General features: G+C 38.5%; 1 protein-coding gene across 1 annotated transcript; it reads left to right on the top strand.

Moving 5' to 3' along the window:
• Positions 1-15,874: 15,874 nt before the first annotated feature.
• On the top strand, positions 15,875-16,324 carry zgc:92591 (uncharacterized protein LOC436997 homolog). Its single transcript, XM_063461345.1, has 2 exons — positions 15,875-15,988; positions 16,088-16,324. The coding sequence occupies exons 1-2, from the start codon at positions 15,875-15,877 to the stop codon at positions 16,322-16,324; spliced, it is 351 nt and encodes a 116-aa protein (XP_063317415.1).
• Positions 16,325-18,797: the final 2,473 nt, after the last annotated feature.

Here is an 18,797-nt window from a genome sequence, read left to right as displayed (position 1 = left end):
ACAGGGAAATAATGACTGTTTTTAAATGACTTCAAGTTGGTTTTATGACACTTGAACCCATCAGCCAATATAAACACAAAAGCTGACATACAGCGCACGTATATTCCAACAATGCAACAGCCTGAGAAATAATGTCTGTCTCCAGCGTCAGGCTGTTCATAGGCAGAAAATTAGACTCGAGGACCTCTTCCAAATTTTTAGACCCACAAGTCATATAGTGTCAGCCTGGCCGTGTTTTATACCCTTGGCACCCACTGTCATCGGGATTATAAGATGAAAGACAACTCACATCTTAAAGACTGAGCTTCAGCAGAATGTGATGATGAATACAGATTTCACACACTCTGTAAGAAATTGACAGAAATGTAGCCCATGGGGACTTGTCATAACCTGTCAGGACTTAAGAATGGAGCACTACATCCACACCATCAGATTATGATAATGAACTTCTTGCTCACTAGCTGCAGTGTATCATCGACCAAGGTGCCATTTACATAGTGTTAGTCATAGGTCTTACAGAGTCGCAGCAACTCAATAAATGCATTTCGAAAAAGGTCACTTTCTTGAACACACCTTTTTAAACTCAATTAGAAATATAACTCTGTTATACAAATAAATATAGACATAAATAAGTCCCAGTTTGTTAAATTAAACTTTAAAAGTGAATTTCTCTTTAGATATGATTGCATACCCATATGGAAAAAAAATAGAAAAAACTTATAAAAGACTTGCATCAGATGTGGCCTACTTCATATAGTGAATCATATAAGGCTTATATGATTTACTCATGAAAGTGGCCACTTTCATATATTGTTTAGGTAAGTATCCAAAACATACAAGTTTCATTTATGTAATTTTTCTAGGGATCTTATATCTGTTTTCACTCCTGTATGCTTTTCATACAAGTTTCACACAAGACAGATACAAACTTTATAAGATCTATATATATCTTTTCCATATGGCTATTAAATCACTTCAGATCTGCAGGTGGGATTTATAATTAGAATGTTTTTTACTTCACTTTACAATGAATTTAAGCACGAGACTCAAGGTTGCAGATACTCAAAGAGCACAATACTTCTAAAGAAACTGAAACTTCCCTGAATTTCAAACTAAAAAAGCTTGTCAATGTTGCAGCAGCTATTTTAACCTCCTAGGACCTGCCGTCCACATATGTGGACATCACATTTTTGGTTATTTTGACCAAAATACTCAATTTTGCTCAACATGGGCCTGATATCCACTTATGAGGACATTATACTGCTACTGTTCTATCAAAATTTTAAATGAATATCCTCATTTGTGGCTCTCATTTTTCTTAAAAACAAAAATAAGGTAAAAAAAAAAAAATCTGGAAATTCTTTGTTTTTACATTCATCGGGCCCCAATATGTCCAAATATCAAAGAGAAATTAAAAATGCATGTCGTGGAAGAGTTAGTTCGGGTCTTAGGAGGTTAAATTTTAAATGCAGAAAACAATGAGATAAGAAGAATCCAAATTCTTTGCAAAACTGGTAATATATGCCCTGTAAAATCATTACAAGGGATTAAAGTTTTTAATAGTATTCAAAATACAAATTACCATTCTCCTCTTGCCCATCAATCCATTACAATGCAAAACATCTTGAATGCTTTGTTTCCCAACTGCATCATCACCGGGACTTAATGGGATTCTTCCTTCATTTATTCAAGGTCAAAGCTCATCACTCCCACTGTCCTTTGCATTGTAAATCTGCTTCTCAACATGTCTGTGGGGGGAATTTGAATATAGGCTACAGCCACCACAATGCTGATTTTTAAAAAGAAAAAAACAAATAAATTCAATGATGATATATTATGAGATCAAGCCAGCCTAATCCAACCTGCTTTATGAGTTCGATGATTAATTTGGGTGCTTTCGCAGCATCCAGTGCACTGAAGCAGGTTATGAACTTAGTCACTCTATTAGTGAGCAGGAAGCAGTTTCTGCACTTACTTGTGAGAGATTATTCTAAGATACAGCAACATACACTCTGCTAGATGGGTATGGCATACTGCCAGCCATCCAAGTCCTGACAGACCCATTTGCGACCACTCAGAGCACAGCCGAGGGGTGTTGCACTGCTTTGACTGGTCCATCCAAACAACATACAACAGTGATTAATGGATACAAATAAGACTGCTTAAATATGGCTCACCTATCCTCAGCCAAGTGGAAGTTTACTGTTGGATCTGCCGTACTTACCTGGCAACGAAAAACCAACGTGCAGCATAACCAAAGTTATTAAATTTTTCTAACAGCTCATTTGATGCCGCAAGCATTTTCAATCAACCCGTACAACAGCAATTAGCTTCCCATGAACGATTTGCTTCTCAAGACACTCTTGAGTGCTGCTCAGAAACAAACATGTAAATGGAGACATTCCCAGTTCGCAATATTTGCGACATAAATTGAAAAGAAGCAAGCCTGAAAGGCAATATTACATTTGGGTTTTATCTCCTCCTTCAGCAGAGAAGAAGTATGATTGACTCTGAAGATAGTACCATCGCTCACTTAAAAACTGGACATCTTGAAGGGAGGGGGTTATTTCAGGGTTGATTAAAGATACAACATAGATAAGCAATTATATTTTTCTGAGTGGATAGATTCAACTGAAAGATTAGCAAGTTCAGTGTAAGTTAAGTGTTGCTCTATCAAACCTGCACTGCAAGAGATGGAATAAAGGACACGGGCACTCTGAGAATAATAAAATACCTTAAAATAAGGAAATGGGAGTGAAACAGAGACAGCTGATATTGCAGCTTATCCCTAGGCTGTACCTATTTGTTTATTTATTCACTGGCCCATGTACAGAAGTCTACTTTAAATCAAATAATGGCTACACCAGACCAAGCCAAGGTTTCCCTGCTGCTTTTTGGGTCTGTTTTTCACTCAGACAAAATGAGCTAATAACAATTAAACAGGCTGATTAAGCTTGAAATTGCATCAACGCACTAGACAACAGCAAACAGGGAGATCACAGGTTGCCTTATATGGAAAATGCTTAGAGCATAATATTAATCACAATGTTAAACTGGGATTCCAGTAAACCACAATGAAAAACAGTAAGAACACATTGCCTGTGCAGGAGTCACTCTTTAAGAACATGCAGACACATTTCACAGTGTAACGCAGCTGCAGTCCTTGGGTGTGTTCAGATCTTTGAGGAGACATCATTGCATCAGCTGATGCCAGACAGAACTGCCTACTTGTTCCACTCTTACAATTTATTTCCAGTCAACTCGATTCACCTGGCAGATTTAAACATCTGGACAAGGCAATTATTTCATATCACCTGGATCCAGGTTTTCTGCCTTAAATAATTAAGTCTGGCTGAACCAAGCATATGTACTGTAAATGACTTTCCAATTGTTCCCTTTCCTACCAACTATACACAATGTTTTAAATGAATGAGGGTCTCCTATTACCACACAAGCAGAAGGGCACTTTACAGTTTAGTGAATTTCATTCATACCGAATAGTAAATGAAGAGTTTGTGTGTGACTGCCAAATGGAGTGTGGAATGAATCAAAGCACAGAGTATGGATGCTTGGTGATAGCTCGGCATCAGAACACCTCTCCTGAACAACTTCTCAAATTAAACAAAAATAAATCTGTTACATTGCATTGTTTTAAGTGACAATTGAGAAATTACTTGTTGAAAACAGATCACTTAGAGCAACAACAGAGAACATTTGAATACAAAACAGCTGCAAAATAATCAGTTAGGAGGCTTAATTTCAACACTGTGACTAAAGTGTCTGATTTGCCCAAACAAAGGTTTACGTGCATACTTAAACTGTGTATCTGACCTCAATGAAACCCATCATGGAAAAAATAGGTTCCTTCAAGATGAACACACACACACACTACATATGTTTTCTGTGTTCTTGGAAATCAAGCTGTCTTCTGAGATCACTGAGCAAGTAATAGCAGTACCTCACCTCAGGACCTTATCCTTATTAAAGATATAATTCATCACTTGCATCAAATGCAGAATACAGAGCAACAATGTTAGTAACAGCTTTTCTAAGCATTCGTAACATTATAGAGTAGTAAAAACACAAACTAAAGCACAGACATCTGTTCCAAATAAACTGCAAAGTCACATTGAAACTGGGTCTAAACTTATCCAGATGCAAAATAAAGCGACAGACTATCACAGCGAGCAGGAAACGAGACAGGATTACAGCAGCTTAAAGGACAAGCACAAGAACCCCTGGTTACTTACTGTGGTGAAGTTCCCCGGGTGGCAGTCCTCTCCTCGAAAGGTGCACTGCAGCAGCATGTCACTGATGTCATGACCAGTTCGGTTATAGAAATCAGTCATGTTGAACAGTTTTGGCTTAAAGTTCTGGAAGTTTGCCTTATCCTTTAAGGCGGCCAGAACTTCAGGCTCAGCCAGGTGTGGGTTGGCTATTTGGTAGTTATTATTAAGGAGGGCCAGGAGCTCTCCCACATGATAGAGGTCATTCCTGGTGATTTTGGAGAAGCGGAACTCATTGAGGTTGCAGAAGGTAACTGCTGGGAAGGTGAGGTTTGTTGCCGCCACCTCGTCCAGCTTAGTGACGTGAGGATACTCCAGATAATATGACACCCGATCCATGCAGACCAGCATCAATAAGCCCAGTGAACCCAAGAAAGAAAGCGTCCAAAGAAATCGGCGGAATGTCATGTGCCCATAAGCGAATATGTGACTCATGCCATGTAGGGTGGACATGTTAGCAAAAGCTTGCAGGTTGGAGGGCCTGACGCTCTCTATGCTTTCCTCTGAGCTTCCCTTCATGGCTGTAGAGTGATGCTCAGCACTGTCACCCCAAGAACTTCAGGTTAGAGACTTTGCTTAGCAACAAGAATAGCAGAAACCAACCAGCAGTGTTGGTTTGCCACACTGCTTCTTTATTCCCTCAAGAAGTGGTAACGGTCTCAATAAATAGCCACCTTTAAAAGGGTTGCCAGTCTCTGTAACAGTTTTCTTTTCATGACAGTTCGCATTCCACTGAGCTGTTCTTGTAGTCCCAGGTCTCCCCTGTTCTTTCAGGCTTCTGTTTTATTATCTCCAAAGCTGTCTCTCACACTCCCTGCTCAGCTGTCCTTTGTAACGGCACCAAACACAATGACAGAAACAGCCACTTCTACCCAAACGCAATGCCTCCTGATTCCTGAGTCGTGTGAAAAGGAAGAATACAAGGGACAAGAAAAGAAAGAACAGAGAATATAGCAGGCGTAAGGATAGAGGCGAGAGATGAGGGGGGGGCACTGCAATGAAAAGGGCTAGCGTTTGGAGAGAGGTGCTAAGCCTGAGCAGTCAATGGGACCCTTCCTCCTCCAATCGGAGAGAATGCCTCTACATCGCTATGATAATGGGATGCAATGGTTTTGTGAATGAAGGTAATAAAGAGAGAAATGGCTCACTGGTCCCTCGCTGCCACCTTGCTTTTTCTCTCGTGTCTCTTTTGCGCTTCTCTTTTCTTCCAGAAATGAAAATGAGGGGGTCAGAGACCTCCCACCAGCCCACCAGTGTGCTTGACAACCGGCGTTCACAGATTCCACGGGTTCCACTTCCTTATTTGCACAGATCTTCAGTTAATAGGGATGACCACCTCTTGACGCTTTACGATCACCCCCCACCAGCATAACCGCTAAAGCCGCTCCAAGACCCCAAGCTTTAGTCCTGTTAACATACAGATTTATATTCTGCCGTGTGGAGTGTTTCACTCTCTTTCTCGCATCCTCTCTCTCCCTCTCTCTCTCCCACCACTCCCCCATTTCTTGCTCTCTCTCTCGCTCTCTCTCTCCTCCTCTTTAGTAGTCAGGATCCATTCCACTGCTGAATGGCTGCTTTGTTTGTGTCTCTGTGCTCACAGGGGGAGTCTCTCAATCTGGACATCACCATCACTGTGTTATTATTCCTTAATCTGCTCCTACCTACTGTACAGTCACTGTGTCATCAACGCATTTGCTCAAACAATGCCACAGGTTGTTTACTGCATCGATGCACATATTAAGAGTTCAATGGTGTTCCAGAAGTTTCCACATGTTAACCTTTTTATAACAATGTCAACAAGTAAACTGTGAAAAAAATGGCTTCCAAGCCACCTATTATAATTATAACTGAGTATCAATCCAGTCATAGATGATATTTCCATAAAACAAAAATTTTAAAAAGTTATTTTAAAAATTAATAAAAAGACATTTATATATATATGCATTTATAGCACATATATACATTTTCTTTTTGCTTCAAGCAATACAGAAATCCCAAAAGCATTTCAGAGTCTTTCTGCAGCAGTCCTGGAACATTTATTTGTTGTGTGTATGATTACAGTTTAGGCTTGACCAGTAATGAAATTGGTGATTTTTCTTGTGGGGTCAAAAGTTCACCTCACCATTCTGACAAGCCCTTCAATTTCTCCTGGGACCAAACAAGACGATCACTCATTGGCTACTCAGGGATCACTTATTATCTTAACAATAGGTGGACTGCCAGGGATGAGACCACAGCCGTTTAGGCATTTAATCAATATTCTGTCCTGGCAACCGTGGAGACCATAGGAACCTATAGCCAGAGTACTACAGAGGTATACATTTCACATAAACCCACAAAAAAAGACATTTGTCAAAGCTGAGATGGAATTTTAAAAATGCTCGCAGAAGGAAATGGAACATGATGCCTGAAGTGACAGACTGTTGCACTTTTAAAATCTACCCATCACAACACAGGCTTTGAACATGTCTACCAAAACAAAATCTACAATATAACAATTTCCAAACTACAAGACAGTTGCATTTTTTTTTTATTCCACCACAATATGAGAGCAAGATTAAGCCACTTTAATAACTCATAACATCATGACACGTCTGTATTTGTCTTATTTTATCCCTTGTCAAAATGTCATTAGCTTGATTAAGATGTTTGGATAAAGAAGCGGTTTGTGCTTGTCCCAATATTTGAAAATGAATACGATTCAGCTGCGCCCCTTTGCATTCACAGTGAGAACTGATAATGATTAATGTGCTAAAAAAACACATTGATGGATGGTGCTTTAGCATTAGAGACCTTCACTGAGTTTAAATATGGCTTCACTCACAGAGCAGGGTTAGGCAACTCAATGACTGCGAGGTGAGAGTCACTGACAAACTAAAAAATCCTTCACCGAGGCGTCAAATTACTGCCTGAAACAGAAATCAAGTAGGAATTTGGCTAAATGCTTCTGGTACTTTATACATATTTGTGTAAAGTGACAGGAAAGCATTAGATCATAATGGATGCAGGGAGCATTAGATGTGGTAGTCCCTGCACTAAAAACAGCCAATTCTGCTGTTTGCTGATAAGACAATATGTAGAAAAACACATGTTCAGCAACAACACCCAACCTCCTCTGCAAGGGCTGGGCTTTTGTTAACGTGATGAAATGTTACTTTTTTTAAGAATGGCTAGAAAAATGCAATACATTAGAACTGTGATTCTTATTTTCTGTGATTGTGAGTTAATTCCCAAATACCAAAAAAACCCAACAAAAACAAAGAAAAAACCCCCACTGATGGTTCAAATGAACAAGGTGGAAAAGCAATATTTTAAAATGAATTTGGGACTGTTTCACATTTAATGACTTCATAATTAACTGTGCAAATAGTTACATTTCGTAAAAATTTCACAACAATGACAGATTAGTGGAGAAGGGCACTGAACTTGAGCACTACCTAATGAAACAATCTGTCGAACACAAACTGATGCATTTAAAAAAAAAACTCCCACAAACTGTGAGGAGCAAAAAAACCACCAAACTGTCTATATATTGTGTTTTGCTTCAAAAGCCCTGCATCTGCACGCCTTTTTGGATAATGATGGCTTTCCCAAAGTACCTATGCAAAAGAAGAGAAGCTGTTGTCCACTAGCAGAGAAAGAACATTAACAGAACAGCATCCACTTTTTCCCCCGATTCTTCATGTACACACACCCACTTCTGATTTAAAAGAAATATTTAACCAGCAACACTGGTCAGCAAATTATACTTTCCTGTAAAAAAAAACTAAGCACACCTCAAGGTTCAGCAGCTTGTATAACCACTTTTAGCAGCAATAAGTTGAAGTAATTGTTTCCTGTATGACTTTATCAGTCTCTCACATTGCTGTGGAGGAACTTTGACCCATTCTTCTTTACAGCGTTGCTTCAGTTCATTGAGGGCTGTGGACATTTGTTTATGCACAGCTCTCTTAAGGTACAGCCACAGCATTTCAATCAGGTTGAGGTCTGGATCACTTGTGATTAGGATCATTGCCCTGTTACATGACCCAATATAACAGGACAAGTTTCAGCTGTCAGAGAGACGGCTTCATGTTTGACTCTAGAATACTTTGGTATACAGAGGAGTCAGTGATTGCAAGGTGCCCAGGTCCCGTGGCTGCAAATCAAATCATCACAAAATCATCACCCCTCCATCATTGTGCTCGACAGCTGGTAGGAGGTTATTGTGCTGATATGCTGCGTTTGGTTTTCGCCAAATGTGGCACAGTGCATACATCTCAAACATCTTCATTTTGGACTTGTCTCCCCAAAGGACATTGTTCCAGAAGTCTTATCGTTTGTTCAGATGCAACTTTGCAAACTTAAGCCCTGATGTCATGATATTTTTAGAGAGAAAAGGCTTTCTCCTAGCCATCCTTTCACAGAAGCAATACGTTTTTTTCTAAATGTACTGTCATGTAGAGCATAGGGTCCGGTGAAATACTCTTTTTCACATGACCGTAGTTCTCATGCAGGATAAAGATAATGCAGAAAATAAATACAAAAGCTGAATACTTTCAGAAACGTTTAGTGTCTTTTCATTTTAGTCACAAAAAGACGATCAACGAGCACCAGATTCACACATGGGACACCATGGGAATTAGAATAAAAGCTAAAATATAGTGTCCCTTTAACTTTTAAGTATCCTTTTGAATCGAGATGTGACTCTGAATGAAATCACGGCACTAACAAATCAAATCAGATCATTAGATTGTTGAAGATCTGCACCACTGCTAACTTCACTCACTTTTATTAGAAAAACAGAAAACATTAAAGTGAAACTTTTTTGACGGCAACAGCAACAGTACTGACATATTTTCACTATAACCAAACAATCATTTAAAACCTCAATAAATTTAAATCCTCTTGATTAGAATTTAAAATAGAATGAATCACCCTTAATGGAATAAACATAGAAACATTTGTACACACCTCGATAAATATTCAGTATTTATCTTATAGTGATTTTCATCATCACTTTTGCATACATCTGCATTCTCTTTTCGACGTACACTCAGAAAATGCAAATGCTTTTCACACTGTATTTATTTCCATTTTCTATATTTTGATAACATCATCCTGTGTTAACATTAACAAACCTAAATCCACACTAGCAGGTAAGCCTGTTGTTGCAGTTGCAGCATGAAAGTGGGAGACTTTTCAGCAGTAATTGGCTTTCAAGTGGATGGTAGAATGCACAGCATAATGCAGTGAATATTAATTAGGAGGAGTAATATTTAAGGCACTACTAAGCACTGTACTCTCTTTGAAGGAGCCTTTGAATTTGACTTTAAACTATTAACTAATGTTCTGTAAAATTTCCAGGGCCCAAGCACTTCTGGGCTTTGGACTATGTGCCATAAGGGACACAATATAATGTGTCTGTGTCATAAATACTACTTACTAGTGATCACGAGAACCTGTTTTCTCATCATATACAAACAATGATGAAGTAATGTGTAATAGAATTAAGCTAAGTCATAATCTATATTCCTCCATTTTTCTATATACGGTAGAATGCTTTATTCAAATGGCAGATATCTGGTTTACAGTTCCATATATCGTTTTTTGTTTTTGTGGACTCAAACCAAATGTGTTGTATATTCGTCCATAAAAGCTTGCAGCACTGCCAGAAATGTGACGAAATGCATCCGCCTGGAAGACTTATTGAAAATAGTTTCTATTATTTGTGCTCTGACTGTAACAGATCACTGGGATGATTGTAAGAGTTTAGATTAAAATGTATACACAGTCACAAACACTGATTCATTCTCATTCATGAGAACGAGGCAGCAAAACCTTTGGCAATTTTCAGAGTACTCTTAACACAGCTTTACCTGGTCTGACAATAAATGTGAAAACAGCACGTGATTACAGCTGCCACTTTATGTGACTCTAAACGGTGCTGGATATTAAGTAATGAGCTATAATTACGACAGTTCAGCAAAAGATTCCCATGACACGCAAACCGCCCTGATATGATGCAGAGCAAAAAAGAGCAATTACAGCAAGTCCTCCTATGCAGTGCCCAAGTTATGGAGATTTGGCAAGCACCTCCGAGAACAGATTACCCTGTTAGCAACTGGACACGGTATTAAAGCAGATGACATTTAAGAGCGCATATATCATTAAGTAAAGAATGAGAAGCAAAGATGCAACACTGCACTGGAGGGGGCAGTGCCAGGATGAAGACACAATAACAGACCCTGAACTATTGATTAGATTAAAAGTGTGATCCTAGCCTCTAAGCACTTTGTTTTCCAATATACAGTTTTCAAAAGTTGGCACAAGCACATTTGTAACAGCGTTACTGTGACTATAAGAACAAAGTCAATAAATGAGTTAGTTTTTTTTGGTTTATTTTTTAAATATAAATCTCAAGGTTATAGTTTCAATGTGCGTAACTATTTAGAGTCTAAAAATAGTTAAACAGCCAAAAAGTGCAAAAGCAGATTGGTGCTTCAGTTGTTAAAACATGTGATTGAAACCTAATATGTTAAAGAGCCAAACTCTTTGTCACAACACTGCAGAATATGGAGTAACCGCTTTTTCATCCCCGCAGGAACAGATGCTACATTTAAATGTTGGGCTTCTAAAGGGCTTGGAAAGATTTAAGATCTCTATCATCCAAACTCTGATGTTATCATGTCTTTTCAATAACCGAGACGCATTTTTAATCTGAATAGAAAGCATTTTTCACTTTCTACAGCTGCAAAGCTTTATAGACCTTCAACATAATTCACATACTGGATCTCCACTAACACCTGCTGAAAATGTCACAACAGAGGGCTGTTTAAAAGAAGGAATCGCATCACAATTTTATAATCTGCTCTTTCATGCCAGAGTTCACAATCTAAGCTGAATGCATGGAACGAAGATTTGGAAACTGAAATCTCTGCAAAGGATTGGAAATCAGCTTGTGGTGGAACTGATACTCGGCTGGTGAACCATTGCCTCAGATCAACACACGAAGAGGTCAAAAAGAATCTAAGGCTCTCTTGCCCATCCCTCCCTGTAGCTTTTACAAAAAACAAAAAACAGAATCACATGATTACGAAAAACACCCTCTTAATTTTGCTGAACCTCAATTACAGCAGGCAGTATGGATGTAGGCGCATAAAATACTCTTTAGTCCCTCTAACTATGAATTTTACAAAAAGGTAATGGAGGAAAACAGAGGATTTCACAGTGTTTGGACACATTTATTTGCTCACACTGGCTGCTGGTCTGCTTGATCTGCAGTTGGAAAATGAAACTGAAACTTTCATATTGTTTGTTTACTTTTAGTATCTTCAGAGGTATCATACTGCTAATCGCTCTACTGGATATCAAACCAGCCTCCTTTTCATTTGATTAACTACAAAGTAGCTCTAGAGCTTTGGCAAAGTCACTCTAAACAGGACATTTTTCCTCCACTTCACAACAGTTCTCATCTTTTAGTAATAAAAAGTACACAATTTTAGTTATTGTTGTTCTATAATTTCATAAATGCAGCAGAAATATGGTGTTACTGTAACCATCTAATGATAAATAGCCCACTGCAGAGTAGACACATGAGTAATGTTGGAAATTATCCTTATACTTCAGGCTATGTACTCTTCATTAAGACAAGATAAGAGAAGATTTATTCAAAGCTAGGACATTTCTTGTTACAGCAAATAAAAGTTAAAAAAGTTAAAGTTGAAAAAAATTAAATTAAACACAACAAACCTATAAAAATAGCTTAAATAAGTCGGCACTGTAAGATTCAGTATTTACTGGGTCTCCATTCAGATTTTTTATCTCAATAACTTAATAAGCTTGGCACAGTTCCTTTAATAGCACGAAACCTAAAAGTATTCGCACTTTGTTTGTGTAAAACAAAACCCCCCTCACCCCATGTTCACAGAAACACAAACAGATGTATTTGTATACATCATTGAATCATTGAGACACAACCTAAGCTGTAATAACTGCAGATATCGAGCCGAGTTTCATACTAAGGGGCAACAAACTCTATAGAAAAGAATACAATAAAACAAATATGTTTCATAGCCTTAAGCAACATTAAGCTGTGAAGAAGAAGAAGAAAAAAACAACAACAGCCAACATCTCACTTTCTGTATGTGACAGTCAGACAGATTCACCTTTTTTTCTCATCTTCTCTTCTCAGTTGCAAAAATTCAGCAGGAAAAATCTGTCAAACAACAGAAACAAAAAGATGGCCTTCTCATCCAATGGCTGCTACTTAATCTGTGGCAGCTGCTGCAAATGACCTTGCATAAATGCTTTTCTGAGATAAAAGCCAATTCATATGTAGGCTACTGCTCAATGTGTGCTTGTGACAGGAAAAGACAAATTCCTGGACTCTGGAATAATTACTGGCATTATGTAGCACTATGAAGAGATTTGGCCCTGTTCAAACACTTTGTGTTAACACTGAGAATTCACTGATTAACACAAATGTGCAAACTTCAAACAGAAAAAGAAAGACAGACACTTTTAAATCTACGATATCTGTTCAGTGATAAAGAGTAAATCCTTAAGCTCAGTTCAATTCAATTTTAATTCAGTTCACTTCAGTTTTATTTGTAGCACGATCAAATCACAACAGTTGGCTCAAGTTGTTTTATATAGTAAGGTAGAGATCTAAAATAATACAGAGAAAACCTCAACAATCGGATGACCCCCTATGAGCAAGCATTTGGCGACAGTGGAAAGAAAAAACTTCCTTTTAACAGGAAGAAACTTCTGGTAGGACCAGATACAGGGAGGGGCAGCTACCTGCCACACCCATTTGGGGGTGAAGTTAAATAGTATGGATGTGTTTTTTCTCTGCAATACACTTTTTTTTCATATTGCATAATACTGTCTACTTTCCACCAGAACAGCTTGGGCACAGGACACTAGACCTCTGGGCGTCTCCTGTAGGGTGGCTGTGAAGTGGGCCCTCTGTGAAACCTGTCATCATCATCATCATCATCATTAGAGCATCGTATGGAAGCTCAATCAAGTTGGATCTTTTGGAGCTGGATGCTTTGCAGTTTTTGCTGTGATGTGCAAACCCAGTATCCTGCAGGGGGAGGCTGCTGCTACCTGGGAGTGCTTTTGCCATAGAGGCATGCTTGGTCTGCAGCAATATTTAGGTGGGTAGTCAGTCGCATCCACACAAATGCTCATTGTTTTCTAGCAGACAATGCAATGTTACATCATCTATCGGTGACTTTAATGTTTTAGCTGAACGCTATATATAAATTATGTATACTTTTTGATGAGCAGATACCACTTGACAGAACTGCAGATTCAAGTTTTTTAAAAAGTAGTCCAGAGTTTTCAAGCATTAGAGAATTCAGTTGCCTTAAGCAACCTAAAGTGCCTATTTCAGAAAAAGCAAATTTACCTACATTTCGTAGACACCTATAAGGAAATAAATTGTATGTATTTCAAACGTCACCTCAAACATGTTTAAGGCTGTAGAAAGCTTTGTTATGATGGAAATGAATGAGCATAACACGGTGCTACGCCGTTTAGAGAGATTTGTATGTGAATCATTTGTATTCAGTTTACTTCCTGTACCTTGGAGCTCATCGATCAAACAGATAAACTGCTGTTGATACAGAAGCTAAGACCTCCAGTATGCACAAATGGATCAGACAAGATTGATAAAGCTTTCGACTGCAATTTTGTCTAACACGTTCACTAGCGTGCCAGTGCTAGGAAATATCTTATTGCTATATGGAGAAAATATTTTCCAACTAAAATCATAAAGATGCAACAATGCTGAGAATTTCAAAGAATAAAAAAGTAACCGCACTGCTTTAAAGACAATGTCAAATGCTGATTTGTTTTTATAATCACGGTGGCTTCTAACTTGTCCTTGAATATCCTATTTAATGAATAGATCACATGCTGAAGGCCAATTTAGACGGTAAACTTTTCATTTCAGATAAAAAAACAACAATACCTAGAATAAATACAGGCCTGGAGCATAAACATTTAATCTTAATCATCAGCATGAAAAGCTTACATGTATCGGGGATGGAAAGAGCCCAGGATCAAACACAAGCTTAGAGATGTAAACACGGCACTACTAAGCAAACAGCCTCAATCACACATTTACACCAGCACAGACTGAAATATATTCAGTATTTAACATCAAAAGAGAAGAGTGAAAAACCTACTATGGGCTCACTTCTATTACCTGCTACCATTAATTTGTCCTTACTTCTGGCGGTAATAGTCGTATAACTCCTCAAATGAAAAGTTTTCCATTTCAAGTTTTTCAAAATAAACACAAAGAAAAAGGAAATTTCAACAGTTAGTTGGAATATATTCCTGTTGTACAGCAGTCCATATTTAAACACATGATTTCTGTTTGCTAATGAGAGCAGTAATCATGAAAATCATCATAAATAAGTTATGTATAATAATATACATGTAATTATGTAATTAAAACTTACATAATAATATGTAAGTTTTGCATTTGTAAAAGTTCAACTGAAGCATAAAGTATAAATTCTGATTCTGTCATGTGAAAGGGGACATGTCCGGAGAAGTCGAAAGGATGGATGGGTGGATGGATGTGGCAGGAAACAATCATTAGCATCACACTGAATTTTTTTTTTCAATCTATCCATTCACTCTGCTCTATTATCTTTAAAGCACTGGTGGAGTACAGCCACAAAGAGACTGGGCAACTAAGAGTCACCAGTAAACCTAACTTGCATATTTTGGACTGTGGGGGGAGAGTGGTGGGCTTAGGGGAAACCTTCACAGGTACAAGGAGATGGCAAAAAGACTGCCAGCTGGCCACCTGGGGTTACCGAGCCTTCTTGCAGCAGTCCTATCCTCTGCACCACTGTGCCCCATTAAGAGTGCAGAATTAATTTTGTCACACTAAAAAAATACTACTGTGAACAAAATGAACCCTGGGCTTTGGGGCTGGGGTTAAAGCTTTAATTCAACCTTGCTCATAATGGCATGCATTTTTAATAAACACAGCCTCAGTGCGCATTAATCTATCGGAAAACTGTATAACCTTACATGTCTGGCTGATTGTCACCTAAACACTGGATATGACTGCAAATGGAACTCAAAGGTGTTGTTGATAAATGTTATGATGCTTAATGGCATCCACATGTTTGGAACATTTAATGACCCACGAGGCAGAAGGAAGATTAAAGTGGATTGCAATTAAATCAAAAGCAAGTATAGAAATCCGCGTTCAAGCGCATGTCGAGTCTTTAAAACTAATGCAAGCCCGCCACCCAGTGGACACCATTGTTAGGTGCAACATCCTAAATATAGAAATCTACTTCCACTTGCAATAAAAAATAAATAAATAAATAAATAAAGCCACTAAAACACAGAATACGAAGGAAAAAAGGAATAACACTATTGTGATAAATAGCCGTTCTCATGGTCAGTATTTGGCTATACTTTGATGTCTATCAGTCTAGTCTAGAGAAGCAAACCAGGTGAAGTAAATTAATGACTAATTAAGGCACGCTACATAAGCAGCTGCCTGTCAGCCAAGATTGGGATAACCGCTCCTGAATAAGTGGATATAGCAGTTTTGACTGGTTAACATGACTAACGACGTATCCAAAAAGAAGGGGAAGAGTTCAACTGAGAAAAAAGCCAAAAGAAAAGCCAAAAGAAGAGAGACTTACGCGATGTATATCTATAAAGTTTTGAAACAGGTGGGTGAAGAAGAAGAAAGGCGCAACGAACCTTACGGCTGCCTCGGTTTTCTTTGTCCTCTAATTAAATGGCATGGCAACCCTTCTTCCTGCCCTCAGGTTCATCCGGACACGGGGATTTCGAGCAGAGCCATGAGCATCATGAACTCCTTCGTCAATGACCTGTTCGAGAGGATTGCCACAGAAGCGTCCCGCCTGGCTCAGTACAACAAGCGCTCCACCATCACCAGCAGAGAGGTGCAAACTGCGGTGAGGCTGCTGCTGCCCGGGGAGCTGGCTAAACACGCCGTGTCTGAGGGAACCAAGGCCGTCACCAAGTACACCAGCTCCAAGTGAAAACTTCCAGTGCGTTATGTTGAGGAATTTAAACTTGAGAGTTGGCAGTTTTGTAAGCTGGTCATTAAAATAATTCACAAAGCGATGATTTTCTTTTTTTTTTCTCCCCCAATAAAGTAAAGCCATCAAGGCTGGTGTCGCCACTAGATGGGGTAATTGTATCCATCTCGTTCAGATGCACCTTCAAAGGGGACTTTTGTGCATTTCAGCCTTGCATAAGTTGTATACCGCAGTGTGATGGTAAACTAGAAACTACAGAAATTACTCATTTGGAAGCCAGTAGCACTCCGCATTTAAACATTTACACCTCCCTTTCACCGGCTTGATAACTTTTATAAAAGCCAATAAAGTCAATACAGCAGCAATAACCCTTTAGAAGTTATACCTTAGCAACCCATTAGTGCACTCAATGCTATCATGTTTTGTCGGGGAGCTTGAATATTTCTCTCTATATATCAAGAATGTCCAAATTAAGATGCTCGCAATCAAGCTCCATTAGCGAATTTTCTCTTACCACAATGCTTTATTAATTCACGATAAGCAAACATGGTGTGGTAGAGGTCTGCCATATTTCACCAGTATAGTCTGGATGATGTATAGATGTATGTCTGCTGGATGCTGTCCATAACAAACCTGCTGAAAACATGGTTCTGATTAAAACATGACATCACACTTTCTGATTACAGATGCAGATTACAGCAGCAGCACGCACAGGTGGGCACTTAAACAGGTGTCTCCAGCGTTACCATGTAAACCTGAACCTGATCACTGCCAGGTAATATCGCCTTGATTTTTTTTAACGTATACTTTCTTTAATGATTCAAGACCTCATAGTCTGTACGACCACAAATAATAGTCTCTTTTTCACTTCAGACATCGTCATCATCATCGTCATAACAGTTTTAATATTATCAGAAGCACCTGGGCGGTTGTAACTATGAAAAGTGACGTTAGAAAATTAGCTAAACTATAGCTTAGCTAGCTAGCGAGTCATCCTTTTAACCCTGACGACGATGAAAGAATGAAGGAAGGTTAGTTTAACATGTGTGAGTGTACGCTGACTTATGCCAGGTACTGAAACATAAAAAGTGTCTTTGGTTTTGGTCACTAATCATTTGAACGCATTTCCGGATTGTCTGTCCAGCTACGAGAAAATAGAAGAAAAAAACAAAACAAAGTAAAAGAAATAATTTTTAAAAGTTATTTCTGAAATTTTGTCCATCATGATAATGGAAAAAATGAGATGATAATTTTATAAAATAATATATATAGAGAGAGAGCAATTACTTAATTGAAGGAAAACTTAGTGGTGTTTATAAGTTTTGAAGTTTGGTATGTTGTAAACATTTGTTTTTTGCTGTTTTTGACTAAATACACACTACTGCGTTTACTTATATTTTAAAATACAGCAATCTTTTCACTTATGATGGAGTTCATGCAAACCCCTGCAAGATCTTTATCTGGCTAGGTCATCCTTAAAATTGAAATATTTATAAACTAACAGAGGAGATAAAGCAACACTGTGTCCTTGTTATGCATTATAATCAGGTTTTTAAGAGACGGCACCATCAGCTGAATGCGACTTGATTACAGGATAATGACACTAGCGTTTGCACCAGTTCAATCTGCATAAAGCGGAGGAACTGATAAAGGTCTCTCTAATTAGGATGGTGTTTACATCGGGCTTTACATACACCTATTAGACTGCACTTATCAACGTCCCACAAAGCCAGACTTACTGTGATAATGCAGGTTGCCACTGACTGTTATTGTTGAGATACTATCTCAGATATTTCCTAGTATTCTTGGTAATGATATGAAATCTAGAGATGTTATTATGAGGGTGATACGGCCTTTAATGGCAGTGACTTTGTTCATAATAATCGTGGCCATTTAGGTTTTGTGTCTTGCACTCTTCCCCATATCCCCTCTCATGCCCATGCCTAGTAGTAGTCATCGCTGTCTCCTTTAGGCAGACTGCTATGAACACATTATGGATGGGTGCATTAGTGAGTGATGCAGAGCCTGGGATGACTTGCCTTGTTTTCATGTGAGAGTGCATCATTAGAAAATGTTCCACTTGGCAGGGAAGCGCGTATTAACTGCAACCGCAATGAAATGAGGTTGTGATAGATGGTTAAAGTTATACAGGACTATTAGGTTGAAATATGAACCTCTCAATTGTCATGATGAAACAGAGGGCTATTTGCGTGGTGATCAGTGCATTGAGAGACAATTGGAATCTGCAAAGACCCATACAATACATTATAGGTAGTGGGCTAAGGGCTGAAAGAATACAGAAAAAGTAATCATGCTTCCACTGAATGGTCTGGGGCTACTGTTCAATTCAAGGCTCTATAAATTCATTTAGGTTCTTCACCAACATCTCAAGCATTGTGATGAGATTTGAGGAAAATTTGCAAACAGGAAACCTCGCCTAAGCCCAGTTGTAGACTTTTATGTGTCACATGTA

This window comes from Pelmatolapia mariae, linkage group LG18 (genome assembly GCF_036321145.2).
Source record: "Pelmatolapia mariae isolate MD_Pm_ZW linkage group LG18, Pm_UMD_F_2, whole genome shotgun sequence".
Lineage (NCBI taxonomy): Eukaryota > Metazoa > Chordata > Actinopteri > Cichliformes > Cichlidae > Pelmatolapia > Pelmatolapia mariae.
Note: the sequence above shows the minus strand (reverse complement) of the source record. Positions and strands in the feature narration are given on the sequence as shown.

Coding starts and splice junctions, on each gene's coding strand:
- zgc:92591 (XM_063461345.1), top strand. CDS start 15,875: ATGACTAACGACGTATCCAAAAAGAAGGGGAAGAGTTCAACTGAGAAA. Junction 15,989..16,087: donor TCTATAAAGTTTTGAAACAG/GTGGGTGAAGAA, acceptor TCCTGCCCTCAG/GTTCATCCGGACACGGGGAT.